Genomic DNA, 17,833 nt, shown 5'->3' on the forward strand with positions numbered 1-17,833 from the left:
TTACTCCACCCACGGCCCACCTCCAGGAGTGGGCGTGATCACAAGCACGATGCCTGGATTAGCCTGCTGCTGTGTTTAATGTGACTGTCAGGAACAGATGTGGTCTACATGGTGACGCGCATTGTGGCCTTTGATGCGCAGTCCGGTGGGCCCTGCCCATCCTCCCTCTTTGCAACTTGCGCCGGTGGGAGAGATGGAGGCGTGGGTGCGAGGCGCTGCACCAGACTGCGCTGCTCAGGAAAATTGCAAAGTGTGCTGACCACACCCCGTTGGTCCGGCGCGGGCACAGCGCAGGCTAGGTCTATGAAAATAGAGCCCAAAATGTTAAAAATAAAAATGGGACTTTTCCCATAACTTATATTGCATATTGCAGTATGTGTCTTATTTTGAACAAGCGGTTTATTTGTCAAATGCATTGAGTGGCATCACAGTTAAAGCAGCATAATGTGTTCATTACATTGCATTGGTTTGAGGAAAGAGCTGCTGCCTATATATTGGTTCATATCAATATTGGGAATGAAGTGCTGGACAGTAACAATATGGCGGCTATTTGTAAGAAAGCCAATATCAAGCATCTGTAGTGTAAATGTACCTGGTAAAGGAAGCCGTCATCAGTTTACAAGCCTTCATCTCAAAAAGAAGCTTCTCTCAACCGCTTCAGCATCGGCCAACGTCACCGTGCCAACAATCGGGCTTGTGTTCATTCAGGTGCACACATGGATAATGAAGTGAGCATTATGGGAAGTCTGCTCGCATTAAAGTCTGAAGAAGGAGCAGTGGTGGAGTTCACTCAGACTGAAATGATATCTAATCAGCCACAGGAAGTGACCCTGCAGCTCCCAAGCGGAGGCACGCGCTTGCACTGGTTGCGGTCACGGAGACGAGCGCCACGGCTCGTATTCATGAGCTTCTTCGTGCATCGGTAACTGCAGCGAGACTCGCCCCGAGGTTCGTTTTACACAATCACCTCAGCGCATGAAAAATGCAGAAGACACAAACTGACAAAAGAGCGACAGCAGCTGAGTCCAAATGCGGCCGACATGCTTTCACGCTCATCGTCTTGTCTTGTGATGCTTGAACGCACTGACGTCCCCGTGGTCAGTTAACATTCCGTCGGCATCTTCCTGCTTTGTTCCAGGGCTCTGAAGCGTCCTGTTTACACGCATGGTGCTCTCCTCGGTGTCTTGAAAAACTTTTCAATGTAACTTTGTCATGTCATTGTTGTATTTCCATGTAAACGTGTCAAGGCAACAATTAGAAAGAACAATCACAGTATGTGGCGTTACCAACAATATGTCCTACACGGTCGTGGTCATAGTCATGATTTACAAGGTGCCAGAAAAGTTCCAGGACTGTTGATGTTCATGGCAGTCTTGGGTGCGAGAGGCATCATCCACTGCGAGTTCTTGCCACAGAGTCAGATGATCAACCTAAGATAGCGCCTACTCACAATGCCCTGCGTGTGATTTTTTTGCCTCTTTCCCCAAGCTCAACTGGGTCATCAAGGTGACCCATTTTAAAGCGTAGATGACATCAAGATGGTGGTGACAATAGAGCGGTCAAGGATCCCAGACGAATTCTTCCAGGAGTACAGAAAAATGTGGCAGAGAAATTCTAAGAAAATGCATTAGACTCCATGTGGGTTCCTTGTACTTTGTCATTGGGATTTGAAATACAGTGTTCCCTCACAACCACGCGGTTCACCCCCCACTGTTTCTCGGGTTTTCAAGTACAAATCGAAATTTTTTTTTTACAGTGTTTGAACAGGCATTGTGTTCTGCATCTTTGTGGTGTATTAGATCTATCTATTGTTGCTCTGTTGTATGTCTATTATTGTATTTACTATGGATGAAGCGCAACCGCTGGACATTGGTGTAAACAGGACATTCAAAGCGAAGGGATGGATGAAAGATGGCGAGCACGGAGGCAGCGCCGGGCGAGTTACGCCACCATACAGTATGGGATTGGATTTCGGATGCTTGGGCTAAGGTATCTGCGTTGTCCAAGCTTTGGCGAAAGCCGGCAGCATTGCTGAACAGCCACCTGACAACAAGACCGACTCCGACAATGATGAGAGGGAACCTGGCATGTTTGAAGGCCAAATTGCCCAGCTATTCAATTCAGATATGGTGCATGGCGTGCATTGTTAGGGGTTTTACAGCTTCAAAATGTATATGATAATTGTAAACAAATAATGTTGGCTACTGACACACCTTGTATTTGCTTCAGACCAAACACTTATCATGTTTGTTTGGTGTAATGTGAACAAAGTTCAAGACTGATGTCATGACTTTCTGTGTATCTTTGTCCCCACTTGGGTATCTATTCTCTAGGGCAGTGCCTGTACCCTGTTTGGTCCCAGTCTAGAATTGAGAAGTAAGGCACCTCCTTCCCTCCTCTATCCTGGTTGTAGACCTTGGCCAAGTGTTAGCACACCCTCGGTCTCCCTAAACCTGGGGATTCTGCTACGGTTTCACCCAGTTCACAGTCTTGCAAGCCAACTCGGTGGCTGATATTTCTGTAGCCAACATGGTATCACTTCTGACTCAAGGCCCATTGAACGTTGATTACAGGGCAGAGCTGTCCAAAGTGTGGTCCAGGCCCCTGATGTAGGCACAGATGTCTTAGGCTCAGGCTTTGACTTGGAAAATATGCTGGAATATCATCATATACTCTAACTAATCATTGTGCACACAGTGTAGTGGAGCGCAGACCTCCGCCAAGGGCAAGCAATGATGTTTTCTGTCAGGGTGTGTTGATGTTTATTGTGGTAATGGGACTATAGGTGCGTCCCACCGTGCAGCATATGTAAAACCACAGACAGAAATAGATGCCATTATTCTGGATTTAACAAGTGACGAGTGAAGACCGTCCACGCGGAAGAGGAGCTGAGCTGGAAGACGCCTTCTTCACCACCTCCTCCTCCTATTCGTGGTCGACACAGCTTGTTGACAGAAGTTGAGAGCCATAAAAAAGTTGACACAAGCAGAGATGTTGTTGTGTTTTCCCGTCTTCCGCGCTCCTCCTGGCACCTTTGTGATGTGAACTCCTCTCCGACACAGATGCCAGCGCCGTACCTTCAAACCCAACTAATCCCCACTCAGAAGCGCACGACCCGAATGAGACAAAGATGCAAAGACCGACACAGAGACAGGAGACTCAGTGCTGCAAACAAACACACCGTATCGTGGGGGTTTTTTGTATTTCTTCCAGTCAGAGCGTCTGAAAGTTGCCTCTCACTAGCTGGTGTGTTCCCGGGGAACACGATGGAGATAAAAGCTGAGAAAGGATCTTAGTTGCTAATGTCATCTTGTCCCCTTGGGGTCCTGAGAGGCTTCGCTTTCATGCAGCGGACGCAAAACAATAGATAACATCGTACTACGTACTAACACAAAAGGAAAAAACACAACAACCGCTGCTTTTCCAAAAAAGGACTTGACATCAAACTTTAAAAATGACAAAAGCATACACATATTCCGTTAGAACTGTGAGCGTTAAACATCAGCCCTTCCTTCACCACAAACATTGGCAGTAGCGTGGTATTCTATACTGGTCCCCAGGCATCAGTAAGCTTACATTGATGAGACAATAGCCACCAGGAAATACGCAGTCAGTGCTAATGTGTGGGTCTATCTTATCTTATTTATGTCTAAGATGGCTTATTTTTTATTATTATGTGTACTATATTGGGTTATGCGAGTGTAAAGGTGACTAGAGGGGTGTTATTTCATGTCTAGAGGGATGTAATTGTCACACCCATGGGTAATTGTCTGCGTGACAGTCTGTTTGTTTTCCCTTGTTATGCATTAATTCCGGTTCAATGCTCTTACTCTGTATTTACTTCCTCTTCTGTTCCGCAAACTTTCCATTCGCTATTGCTTTCCCGCACCTGCATCTCATTTCATTTTTATTATTTAGTTCAGCCTTGGTGTCTTTGAGTTGCTGGTGCATTGAATGTGCATTATTTCAGCTTTATGCCTGTCAAGTGCTGGATCTCTTTTACTGGTCTCATCTCTGCAAAAAAAGTATTTAGAAGGTGATAAACAGGTTTTAGTCTGGTGGTTAGCGCGCAGACCTCACAGCTAGGAGACCAGGGTTTAATTCCATCCTTGGCCATCTCTGTGTGGAGTTTGCATGTTCTCCCCATGCATGCGTGGGTTTTCTCCGGGTACTCCGGTTTCCTCCCACATTCCAAAAACATGCTAGGTTAATGGGTGACTCCAAATTGGTATGAATGTGAGTGTGAATGGTTGTTTGTCTATATGTGCCCTGTGATTGGCTGGCGACCAGTCCAGGGTGTACCCCGCCTCACGCCCGAAGACAGCTGGGATAGGCTCCAGCACCCCCGTAACCCTCGTGAGGAAAAAGCGGTAGAAAATGAATGAATGAATGAATGAATGAATAAACAGGTTTTATATGCTCCAGCTATGAGATTGATTTAATCAGTCATTCATTTTCTACCGCTTATTCTCACGAGGGTCGCGGGGGTGCTGGAGCCTATCCCAGCTGTCTTCAGGCGAGAGGCGGGGTACACCCTGGACTGGTTGCCAGCCAATCACAGGGCACATATAGACAAACAACCATTCACACTCACATTCATACCTATGGACAATTTGGAGTTGCATTTTTTTAGAATGTGGGAGGAACCAGAGAAAACCCACGCATTCATGGGGAGAACATGCAAACTCCACACAGAGATGGCCGAGGGTGGAATTGAATTTGGGTCTCCTAACTGTGTGGCCTGCATGCTAACCACTCCCCCGCCGTGCATCCTACTTTGCAGAAATTCGGGTCTGGAAGTAATTATCCATGATAAACAAGGTACGAATGTATAGCTGTGTTTTTAGTGCTTTATCATGTCAATCTTGTCTCCTGCAGGTGATGAGTGGTACCTGTGCAGGTTGACTCTGAGCACGCTCAGTCAGGCTGACCTCCAGTGGACCATGTTTCCCTGCCCCTACCTGGCCGCCGTGGGTCCGGATGCTGCGCCCGGTTCTGTGGTGTACCGCCTGTCGGCAAGGCAACGTGACGGAAGCCTCGGGCAGCTGCAGTTCCTGTTATTGGACGGTATTGCTCCATGATCTCCAACATGAAATAACCAGCATGTGTTTTGTTTGCATTTAGGATACAAACATACAAACATACTTTATATGTAAATACTGACTTTAGCATTAGGGTAAATCTATGTTTTACATTCAGATATATTATTATCATTATTATCATGTAAATTTGCTCCCGTGTTCAGGTTCACGTGAAGTTATTTTTATTCCTCACATACATAACAATGGAAGGCCTGCACACAAAGCATATATGCATATAAGATGTACATTTAGTATATGTATATGTATTACCTGTCATGTGCTTTTCTTGCACTATGACAAACCCGCTTGGCTCAAAGCATAGATTTTATAAATAAAATTTGACTTGTTGAATTTCAATTAGTGTCAAGCGGCAGCAAGAACGCTGGTAAACGGCAAGGAGCTGTGCCGCTAAACGCTCCCCGGGGCCAAGAGAGCTCCCAGATTCGGGAATAATAGCAGCGTCTCTGGAGAGGCGGCAAGCGGGAGGGTGGGGGCGTTTGGGCGCCAGTGGCTGTGGATTTCTTTTATTATTATATTTTTTATGTAGAAGGGAAGAGGAGGAAGGAGGAGGAGGAGGAGGAGGAAGGAGAGATATTTTAAGAGTTCATTTTTTTTAATGCGTTAACATCCCCGTGGCGTAATGTGACAACATGTACACGCAAATAATCCACTAATTGACTTTTAAAAATGCTTTTAAATATCTTGCCAATGTTGGAGATGTTTGCATGCATAGTTAGTGAGATTAACTGCCACTTTGAGGAATTACATCACATACATGTTTGACCAGGCACCCCTTTACCAAGCACACAGTCTAATGTATCCTAGAGATCATAGAGAAGATGAGAAGCAACGAGCTTCATCATAAGTGCATCCCAATGAGAAGCATCAGCGGTGCAGGAGGAGATGATTGACAGGTGGGATGCAGCTGTGACCAGTTGAAGCCTCTGGTCAACAGCTGGGCATTCTCCTCCACCTCTTCATCATCATCATCATCATCATCACTCTGCAGCCTTTTTCCCCCCTTCCAACCATCCAGCCAACTCTTTCCGAAAGCTCTGGATGTAAAATTCAATGTAAAAATTCACTGTAATTGGGAGACAACAACTGCAATACATCCCACATGCACTGAGTACTAATGAAAAAAACTAATGAAAAAATACAGTACACAGTATTTTTTCATTAGTTTTTCATTAAACTATCGAACATAACATAATTTTGAAGGTATGACAAAATGTAGCATTTGTTGTATTTACTAATGCAAACACTTCCGGGTACTTGTTACTACAAATGACTCAGAATGACCTGGACTTCCTCCCTCTCAGGCGGGGAGGACTGCTTTGAGATTGACCGTCGTTCTGGCGACATAAGGACCACGGGGCGACCTCTTACCCCCAGCAAGGAGTACCAGCTGCGAGTGCAGGCGATGGACGCTGACGGTCGTAAAGGACCGCCGGCCGCCGTGTCCATCCTGGCTGGCTATCGGCCGCCACAGTTCACTAACACCTCGTACAGCCTGAACGTGGCGGAGAACATGGCTGTCGGCCAACCGTGAGTCTAACTGACTTTTGTATTTTTTGACTTGAAGCTATGTTAATTTGGGGTGCAACGATACACAACATTCGCAGTTCAGTTCAATGCATTTGTGTTGCCAACATTTTTCTTACCTGCTCATTACCATGCTCGTTTTTGTTACCCTTTGTATTGATTTGTGGACTCCTATAGAGCAGCTCCACACAATAACCCACAAAGAAAACATTTTAGATCTTCCAGAATCTGCACCCATTCCTGCTGTATTTCCGTGGATTTGTGCTTCCTGCCAAAACGGTCTGTTGTAATTTATTCCACCCACGGCCCACCTCAGGGTACGCCCACTCCACTGTGATTGGTCACACACTTAAAGTGCTTCCTAACTTTAGAAGTTGATAACAAGTCTTTGGAGAGCTAATTGAAAAGTATTTAGCAGTGTTTAGCAAATTCTAACTTCATTTCACTTCTCATACATCAGTGTGTTTGTCTGCTATATGATATATTTAACTGAAATTGCTAATCCAAACTATCAGTGATTTATAAAGGAACATATGAAAATTGGGGCTGCACGGCGGTCGAGTGGTTAGCACACAGAGACTTGTGAACCGAGTTCAATCCCACCCTTGGCCATCTCTGTGTGGAGTTTGCATGTTCTCCCCGTGCATGCGTGGGTTTTCTCCGGGTACTCCAGTTTCTTCCCCCATTCCAAAAACATGCTAGGTTAATTGGTGACTCCAAATTGTCCATAGGTATGAATGTGAGTGTGAATGGTTGTTTGTCTATATGTGCCCTGTGATTGGCTGGCGACCAGTCCAGGGTGCACCCCGCCTCTCGCCCGAAGACAGCTGGGATAGGCTCCAGCACCCCCGTGACCCTTGTGAGGATAAGCGGTAGAAAATGGATGAATGAATGAATGAATATTGAAAATGATCAGGGGTGCCCAAACCTTTTAATACCACTGTATATCTTCTTCTCGTAAGCCTAGGCTTTAAGAGGTATTTGCGTTGAAGTCATCACTGCTGACATGTTGTGATGTTGTGTGTCTATGTTGAGACTGAAATGCTTTAAAAAAAACACTCACACAACCTGATTAGAGGACATGCCACACATCAAATAGACTTAATAGATGCACTCAAAACACACACACACACATGCCCGCAGACGCACTGCTCACAGGGTGGCATGGACACTCGGATATTATTAACACAATGTGCTTTGCGCCAGAAGCCCAGAGGGACACACACACACATCCACACACACACATCCCTTCATGTTTATCCAGACCTCGCTTTTAATAAATATTTGAATTTGCCACACTTTCAAACTCTCAGCCTCGGGCCACACTCTTACATCTGGGTCCTCCCCTTCACCCCCCCCCACTCCACCATCCTCCTCCCTCCATCCATCACTCTCTCCTTCCTCTCCTCTTTTGTTTTCCTCCACAGCGCTCATCTTTTCATGTATCACATGACAAGTCAAGCCAACGAGCTGGACATGGAAATGTGCAATACACACGTAATGTATATGATGGGATGTCATTTGCACGCTCAGCATCAGAGGCAGTGGAATGTTATTGATGTTTGTGTCAAAGTGAAAGGACACATGCACTCACGCACACACATGGACGACAATGAAGTGAAAATTCAAGTAATAAACAATTATGATGGACTTAATGCTAATCCTGTCCTTACGTTGACACACTTGTGACTTCTGTGTGTCTGGAACTCATCCTGACGGCATCTTCTACTTGTGTGTGTGCAGTGTGGGAACAGTACAAGCTGTCTCCTTCCAGAAGAAGACGTTGGCCTACATGTTGCTGGTGAATCCCGGGAATCTGTTCAGCATCAATCAAGAGAGCGGAGCGCTCAGCCTCACTCGTGCTGTTGACTACGAGAGCGGACACAATGTGCACACTCTTCAGGTCCGAGCCTCCGAACCGGACACCGGCCTCAGCGGAGTGACCGAGGTACACAGCCAACGCACACAAACGTCACTTTACGGTCTAGTTTGCATAAGAAGCCATGACGAATGTGCTTGTAATTTTTATGGACACTGTGAGCAACACTAATCCCTCGTGCTACGTCTTCTTACTCACTGGCATACAAGGTGCGTAAGGTGTGTTAATAAGCAGCGTTGCGATGCCATCTATTGTACGGAGTTAAAACAACAAACTACATGAGTGTTTATAATCTCCTTGTTGCGGTCCAAATGTATTTGTGGCAGGCCGCCACGAATAATTGAATCTATCGGAAACACTGCAGCCTTTACAAAGGTCACAAAGCCCACATATGATTGATGCTACTTGAAAGGCAGTTTTTCAACCCGTTATTGCAGGTGTGTCAAAACCTCTTCCACCTTAGAGAAACATTTTATTTTGTTAACAGGCAAAATAACAGGCAAAATAATAATAATCTTGGTATGACAGGTGTTATCATGAATCTGTCAACATTTCTCTTTTTTTACGCCTTTTTGGTAATTTTAACATTTTTGCTGTTGTTTTCATGTTTAATCGTATTTTTACAATGTGCTGCAGGCCAATATGAACATGCTACAAGCTACTGTTACTGTTTTATTCGGAAAAATAGAGCTATATGTGGTGTTAAAATTATATACATACGTCAGAAGATCGGGAAGACCTGGGTTCGATTCTCCGCTTGGCATCTCTGTGTGGAGTTTGCATGTTCTCCCCGTGTGTGCGTGGGTTTCCTCCAGGTATTACGGTTTCCTCCCACATTCCAAAAACATGCATGTTAGGTTAATTGCCGTCTCCAAATTGTTTTTGTGTATATATGCTCTGTGATTGGCTGGTGACCAGTCCAGGGTGTACCCCACCTCTCACCCGAAGACAGCTCGGATAGGCTCCAGCATACTTGCGACTCTAGTGAGGATAAGCAGCATAGAGGATGGATGGATGGATGGATGGTATACATACACTTCACAATGACGTGTATTGTATCCCAGACAAACAGTTAATAATTTGGTATTAGTAAAAGTAGAATTTTAGGCTACGGCTGTTATATTTTGGCAAAGCATGAAGGGCGGGGTTTTACTGTTTACTTGTTTAAAAAGCAAGTGAATTAGCATTTTGTTTACTACTGCCCTACCCAATGAATCCTCTTCAGCCTTCAAATGAGCAAAAGATCAGCTGTTGAATCTGACGCCGTGATGCAAGTCGCTGCACGCCACCACGCACGCGCTACCGCTGACCTCATTTCCGTCCGTCAGATGAAAAGTCATCACATCAAAGCTGCGTTCACAAGCTCAATGATCAGACGCCATGGCATCCACGCACACATCCACGCACACATTGGAGTGCTATTTGCAGGGTTCTGACTCCTCATGGAAGAAGCTCTGGAGATTTCATGGCTGCAGCTCTTTACATTAACACACCTGGAGGAGTCCATTAGCACCTCTTCTAGCTGTCCAAATCTTGCTAACAGCATTAGAATAACTAATAAACTACCAAGTCCCCAAACGCCACAGCTACTCAATTAGATGGTGGTGAATCCACTCCAAGGGCCCCTGTGTGTCCGTGTGTCTATAAGCGTGTGTCACATATGTGTTACCATGAAACCTCCCGGAAGCATCTGCAGGGTCTGTTGCGTTTAGCATGAAAGGACATTTAGAAGAAATGTCATCCAGGAGCTTAATTGTGGACACTAACATAAACACAATTTCTAACGGTCAATTTATGTGTCATACATGTGAATAAAAATGACAATTAATGACAATTTGTGTCTAATGCTCACAATTAAAAGGATCAGAAAGGAGATGAAGTATGAAGCATGAAGTTGTTAATTGCTCTATATTTGTCATGTGAACAAATAAGTAACTTTGATGATTATTTGGTGCGTTAAGAGTGTTCTCATGAAAATGAGACTTTATCATTAGTTGTGTATTTCAAGTTGTATCAATTTAGTATTAAATGATTATGGAGAGCCGCATGGGGTCCGAGTGGTTAGCATGTAGGCCACACAGTCAGGAGATCGGAGAGACCTGGGTTTGATTCTCTGCTTGGACATCTCTGTGTGGAGTTTGCATGTTTTCTCCGGGTACTCCCGGTTTCCTCCCACATTCCAAAAACATGCTAGGTTAATTGGTGACTCCAAATTGTCCATATTTGCAGTTGTTTTGGCCCTAATGGAATTTGATTAAATGATGTGTAGCTTCCTGATATATTTCCTTTCTTATAAGATGCTAGGCTGTTGGTGGAAGAAGCTGTTTGAAACAAACAGGGCAAGATTGAAATAATTAACATGAAAAAACAAACAAATAATGAAACAAAATCAAATTTTATATTATATATTTTATATTCTCAGCCATCTCTGTGTGGAGTTTGCATGTTCTCCCCTTGCATGCGTGGGTTTTAGGTCTCAAATGTGTTTTTTACTCTTACTATGTCTACTAAAATGGGTAATACAAGTGTGAAGGTGACTATAGGGATGTTATTTCATGTCTAGAGGGCTCTGATAATATTAAATCCTGAAGATTTAGAAGGTGGTAAACAGGGTTTCTATGCTCTAACTATAAAAATACTCAATTTATAAATAAGGAGTCCTAATTTGCAGAAATGTACTGACCAGAGTTCGATTCCACCCTCATCCATCTCTGTGTGGAGTTTGCATGTTCTCCACGTGCATGAGTGGGTTTTCTCCGGGTACTCCCGGTTTCCTCCCACATTCCAAAAACATGCTAGGTTAATTGGCGACTCCAAATTGTCCATAGGTATGAAGGTGAGTGTGAATGGTTGTTTGTCTATACGCTTCTCGTCCAAAGACAGCTGGGATAGGCTCCAGCACAGCCACAACCCTGATGAGTATAAGCGGTAAAGAAAATGGATGGCTGGATAATGACAGTCGCAAAGTTGGCAACACTGCTAGGTCTTATTCCCCCGCTGACCAGGTGTGTATGAAGCAGTTACATGACCATCTATTCTATAGAGTTGCATTCACAGAGAGTAAACCCAGCAAACAGGGTGCCAAGTCGATTTGTGGCGGGCTGCCACAAATAAATAAATGAATGTATGGGTAACACTGCGACAAGACACACGAACAACATGAATAATACATCTGTTTAATAGGAAACACCTTGTCCGTATTGCACTCACATATTTAACCGCTGGGTCAAAATATAAAATAATCGAGTTTTATGCAGCTTCCTCCTGAAATCGTGGAACAATTTGCCAAAGCAGTCGCGCATCCCAAACCTCCTCCCTCCATCGCCTCGCCGCTATTACCCGACATTTAGCGTGTCCAAGGCTCAGGGCTAGAAAATCAGCGCTCAGGTGGTGCGCAGCCTCTCCAGTTAAATTATAGGAATGGAAAATGGCATATTGGTTTGAGCTCCAGTGGCTCGGGACAGTGAGGGAAATGGGTCAGAACGTCGGAGAGGGTCAGGATTTGCAGGTTTAAGAGAGACGTTTACTGGTTGGAAATGAAATCACACTTGTCTTCATTTTGCTTGCGCTCACATATGAAGTATATCGGCTATGAATAAAGGACTTGCAAGTCTTTCTGAATTTGACTAAAGTTATGCAAAGGAAATATGTGAGTGTCATGAAATACACAAAACAAATCAGGTCTTTGAAAAATATATATAACGAGGATTACTCAAATACTGCATATTCCTACAGGTTGTTGTCTACATAACAGATGAGAACGACTGCACTCCTGAGTTCCTTCACTCCATCTACACCAGAGACAACATTCCTGAGAATGTTGCACCCGGAACATCACTGCTGCAAGGTCAGTTTACTTTCAACCATTAGCATACATCACACTGTGCTTAGGAAAGAGACATATAGTGTACAGTACGAGTTGTTCAAATAAACCACACACATTCTCATTATGAAGATTATCAAAGGAGTGCCTGGGTGGAATCTGTCTATAGTGTCCCAACTGTGCGTGTCGACTTTTAGGGACACTCAGACCAAGACATAGTTTTGGGAATAATTCTACTTATAATCGAGGTTCCACTTTATTAGGTTTGAGCTCTATTTCCATTTTGGATTGACCCAGTAGCGGTTCTAGCTAGGAGCCATATGGGCAGTTACCCAGGGCGGCATTCTCCAGGAAGCAAAATGTGACGCCACAGCGTCGATCCGCTCAGGATGCCATTCTAGCCAGAACCGCCACTGGATCGATCTATAACGCATTTAACCATCAGATAGACTAGTGACTAATCACTGTGTTAATCACACGGTGTTATTAAATAATGAAGTCTGTTCTTTTCCCTGTGCATCTTTTTTTTTTTATCTCATTACACTTTAATGCCTCTTCCTCATTCATCCTCTTCCTTCCCCAGTTCTGGCGCGGGACTGTGACTCTGGCGTCAACTCGGAGCTCTCCTACTTCGTCCACAGCAGCGACTTTGACATCACTTCAGGGGGCGTGGTCAGCCCCGCCCGCCGCCTGGACTACGAGCGGCCCAATCATGTCTACGAGTTCTTGGTGGTCGCCGTGGATGCGGGGACTCCGCCCCGCACGGGCACCGCCTCTGTGCGCATCCGGGTGGCCAACAGCAACGACGAGTCGCCCATTTTCTCACAGAGCGTGTACGAGCAACTTTTACTCTCGTTCTTCCGTGGCTTGTCCCTTGTCTCTCACCCGGCCGCTCTCATTATTCTTTTTTTAACCCGCCTCCATCTGCTCTCATCTGTATCTCACACCTTCTTTTTACTTTTTCTTCTTCTTTCTCCACACATTTTTTTTCTTTTTCACGCCCCTGCCTGTTGTTTTTTTGCACCTTTGCACCTTTTTTGCACCACCTGTGTGCATCCACACTTGAACTCGACTTCTAACTTCTTTGCAGTTATAAGACCTTCCTCAGCGAGGATGCCGGGCCCGACACTCTGGTCGCCATCGTCCACGCCAATGACCCCGACGGGGATGCTGTGTCTTACGCCATCACCGGGGGCAACGAGGACAGCAACTTTCTGCTGGACAACCAGAAGGGTGAGAGACACATGATGTAATAAAGTAATTATTATTATATAATTAGTCATTATAATTGTATAACACTAGGCCCTGGATTTTTTGTGCACAGAATACAGGCCCCCGGATTGTTTAAATTTTTTTTTGTTTGTAAGAGTACTTCAAATGTCAGCCTGGAACAAAAATAGTATCTCTTGCTTTAATTATGATGACGTTATGAGATGTTTTTCTATTTCAAAGTGTCTGATATGAGTCAATGGATCTTTTTTCATGAAAAATGAAATTATTAAAACTAAAAAAAGAAACCCAAATGCGCAAAATTGGAAATAAATGCAATATACATTTGTAAAATTAATACCATTATAATTTTCTGATATTAAATCCACTTGACCGCTGAACAAATTTGTGAATATAACAAATTAAAAGTGACTCCCTCCCTCTCTAAGCCACGCCCACATTAAATAGTGATTTTGTCATTTGTTAAAAAACTGCTTCATGTGATTATTTGTGCACATCGTTAGTAAACACGTAGTTATAATTTTTAATGAGAAATACAAAAAAATGTTCCTTCTCCCTGGGTAGGGCACAATCCATGTTGTTTGTTAGCATGCATTAGCATAACAACATGCAACATGAGGGTTGTTGCCATGGTAACCAGTATTTGGGGACAAAGCAGGGGTGCATTAACAAACAGCCCCCCAACACACACAAGCATGCATGAATATAAAACATGAATATACACATAATTATTTATTGATATTCAGCTGTGGTGTTTATCTTGTGTGTGTGTGTGTTTGTCACCTTATCACCCAGCATGCACTCCACTCTTTACTGCACACACACACACACACACACACACGCCTCCAAAGCGATAAACGTGTGCATATAAATGGAATAAGAGTCTTTTATTGTCACACACACACACATGGCAGATGGCCTTTGGCTTACTGGGATGTTGAGCTTTGTCACTTCAAAGTGTTGGGAAGTATTTTCATGTAGACACGCCGGCTCCCTCGCAGCCTCCATTCATGTTGTTCGCAAAGCTGCTTATGTGTTACTTTGTTTGTTTGTGTGCTGCTTGGCTCTGTTGTGTTCATGCCGTACGTGCAAACATGACATTTGTTTTCAGACACACACACCACTCGTATTAATGTGACAAACCTCCCACGCTCCAAGTTGTCATAGCTGCAGTGCCTCCATTGACCACACGAGGCTGTCTTCAAACTTTACACATTATGCTAGGTTGACAGGAAGCAGGAGTAGAAGAAGCAGCATAACAAATCTAATGGGCTGCATTTGTCATTTATGACTCATAGATAGCATATTTCATTCATTCATTCATTCATTTTCTACCGCTTTTTATATTTAGGATATTAAAATTATAACTTCGGCAACAAGAAGCCTACTAACGAGACTAAATGGGGAAAAAAGCACTGTAGTAGTAGACATAGTAAGGTTAGCATGTAGCCTTGTTTGTCAGCTTGTAGCTTGCTGCAAGGCGGCCATGTTTGTTTCTCTTTCTGCTGACCCTCCCACCAAGCGGTCTGGTTTACTTTAGATCAGTAAATCCTGACTTACCAGTGGACAGCTAACACCAGAAAATTGTAGGAAGTGGAAGACAGTGTGGTAGTGTACCCCATGGAACTAGTTATAGGACTCCAAAAGGACTGTTTTGCACCAGTTCAACAACCAAAAATCCACTGTTGTGTTGTGAAACCTAGAATCTAGACGGTCTGTAGAACATCTTTTGTTTAGTTTCTACTTCATCAAGTGTGTTTTTGTTTGCTTTTAGGCATCATTAAGCTACGTCGGAGTCCTCCTCCCAGACTGAGGGGTCCTCAGTACGTTCTCACCATCACCGCCACCGACGATAATGCGTCTGGTGGTCCGTACCCGCTCAGCAGCTCTGCTCAGGTCATTGTAGGGATCAACGACATCAACAACAACAAGCCCGTTTTCCAGGAGGTGATCCGGTTTGGAATACAAAGGTTCCTTTCAGCTTAGCGACTTAAAGATGTGATGTTTTTGTTTATTTGTCATCACAGTGTCAGAACTACAGTCTGAACGCCGCGGTCTTGGAGAACCAGCCACCGGGAACATTTGTGCTTAAGGTCCAGGCCCATGACGCCGACATGGGGGTGAATGGAGAAGTCAAATATGGCATCATGCACAGAGACGCAATGTTGTCTGGTTTTGACATTGATCCAGACACAGGTAGGTTCTACAGTTCACTTCAGGTATCAGTCTGACACTGACGTGTCTTTCATGGCGTCGTCTGGCAGGTGTCATCACTTCCACGATGAGCTTTGATCGTGAACGCCAGAGGGAGTTCACGCTGTCGGTGACAGCTACAGATCAAGCCGAGGAGCCGCTCATTGGCATCTGTCAGATTACAATCCTCATCGCCGACCAGAACGACAATGACCCCAAGTTTGAGAACAGCCGCTATCAGTGTAAGAGTTCGCTAATTGTTAGCCTTAGCATCAACTACTTCACTATTTCTGCTCCCGGCATTGCTACGAAAGCTAAGTAATTGTGCTGAAGCTGTATTTTAACTTGGACACTTGCTATTGGTGCAAACGATTTGTGTGTTGTCAACAAGGCTGAGTCACGTTTCGGATTGGAATAATTGGAAGAGAGCTGGTAGGCCCTTCATGTGTGAAAATGACCAAGGTACAATCAGAAGAACCATAGCTTTTGTAGCAACATTACCTTCATGCAACATTTCATAATGCAAAGACTAACTACCTCTCTGTTATTGGCTGTTATGGGCATAAAAGGAGAGAAACTCATGGTTTGCCCCCCTTTGTTTTCCCCTGACCTCAACCCAGTTGAGAACCTGTGGAGCATCGCTGAGGAAAAATCTATGAGGATGGGAAGGATGGGAAGGGAGGCTATTCTGACATCTTGCCAAGAAATCCATATAGAATTGTGAAGCTTATATCAAGGGGATAGATGTTAACATGTAAAAATGTTAGTGATTGAAATAGCTTTTGCTTTCAGTAAATATGACCACTTTATACTGCAAATTCAACAAATGGTCATTATCTCCACTTATCAACACGTGAAATGCTTTGAAACTCTGTTGTGCATAATAAGTTTTCCTTCACACTGAGAAGTACGACAAAAACCAGTGCACTGTCCGTACTCGGATGCTGTACTCAACGCGGTTCATGTGCAGTAGTGTGGATCTGGAGTGGTTGCAGTTCACGACGAGAAAGGAGAGAAAAAGAGAAATATTGTGATTGTCATTGTGGTAAGCGTGCAATGACAGTAATGGATTTGGGACATCACAACACTCAGGAACTATGGAGGCAATATACGTAGTGTACATATTGAAGTATACTAAAGTAAGTATTCCATCTGAGACACAGCCATAGTCTTTACTTGAGCTAACTGGTACCGGTGGCCCACCTCTTGGGCTCCATGTTCTTACAAGCGCAGCTGTTGCTCATTAATATTCATCAACTGCGCTCACACTCGGGAATGTTCTCAGCTGTCGCTCAGCTTGTCCTCCCTCAGATTTGCTTTGTGTGATACCAGACAGCGATGCACTCGGCTTTTTAGAGTTTCATCCTCCCTTCAACCGTCGCGCCCTCTTCCCGCCCGCCAAACCTTCTGTCGGGTGCTGGTGGGATCAGGTGAAGTTTGTCAGTCGGCTGCTAGTCGTCATTCCGCATCCTCGTCATCCAGGGAAGCTCTTAAGGCTGATGAAATATTTGCCGGCGGCTCCCGCAAGTGCCTGTTTGTTTATGATGTGTGCAAATAAGTGTTTTGATAAGCGTCGCGTCACAAGTCGTCCTCGTCAGATTAGGAGAGTGCCTCATTAACTATTTAACAACCAGATTGAAATCTTTCTGGGACATGAATTCATTTAGTGTCTTATTCCAGCATTCATCACCATACATTAAGACTCAAATACACATGTAAATTCTAATAATATCTGAAGCACATGCTTGTCTGTAGTAGTCTGTAGTGTTATTTAAATTAAGGGTTTTTTTTACTTCTTCTGGTTTGATTCCCTGCCCGGGCATATCTGTGTGGAGTTTGCATGTTCCCCCCATGCATGCGTGGGTTTTCTCCCACATTCCAAAAACATGCTAGGTTAATTGGCGACTCCAAATTGTCCATAGGTATGAATGTGAGTGTGAATGGTTGTTTGTCTTGATTGGCTAGCGACCAGTCCAGGGTGTACAACGCCTCTCACTCAAAGACAGCTGGGATAGGCTCCAGCATTTTTTTTGGGGGGGGGAGGGGTTACCACTCTTGTTCTCAGTCGTCATCCGCACATGT

General features: G+C 44.4%; 1 protein-coding gene across 1 annotated transcript in view; it reads left to right on the forward strand.

Moving 5' to 3' along the window:
- The window catches only part of LOC131105307 (neural-cadherin), an 88,371-nt gene that overhangs the window by 40,051 nt on the left and 30,487 nt on the right, over positions 1 to 17,833 (forward strand). Inside the window, exons 2-10 of the mRNA XM_058053294.2 lie at positions 4,879 to 5,067; positions 6,404 to 6,629; positions 8,370 to 8,574; positions 12,241 to 12,352; positions 12,912 to 13,161; positions 13,419 to 13,561; positions 15,333 to 15,505; positions 15,586 to 15,754; positions 15,823 to 15,993. Of these exons, the coding sequence (XP_057909277.2) occupies positions 4,879 to 5,067; positions 6,404 to 6,629; positions 8,370 to 8,574; positions 12,241 to 12,352; positions 12,912 to 13,161; positions 13,419 to 13,561; positions 15,333 to 15,505; positions 15,586 to 15,754; positions 15,823 to 15,993 (1,638 nt within the window). The remainder of the gene's footprint in view (positions 1 to 4,878; positions 5,068 to 6,403; positions 6,630 to 8,369; positions 8,575 to 12,240; positions 12,353 to 12,911; positions 13,162 to 13,418; positions 13,562 to 15,332; positions 15,506 to 15,585; positions 15,755 to 15,822; positions 15,994 to 17,833) is intronic.

The sequence above is a fragment of the Doryrhamphus excisus genome, linkage group LG5 (assembly GCF_037039965.1).
Source record: "Doryrhamphus excisus strain RoL-2023G ecotype Guam linkage group LG5, RoL_Dexc_Guam_v1.1, whole genome shotgun sequence".
In the NCBI taxonomy this organism is placed as follows: Eukaryota; Metazoa; Chordata; class Actinopteri; order Syngnathiformes; family Syngnathidae; genus Doryrhamphus; species Doryrhamphus excisus.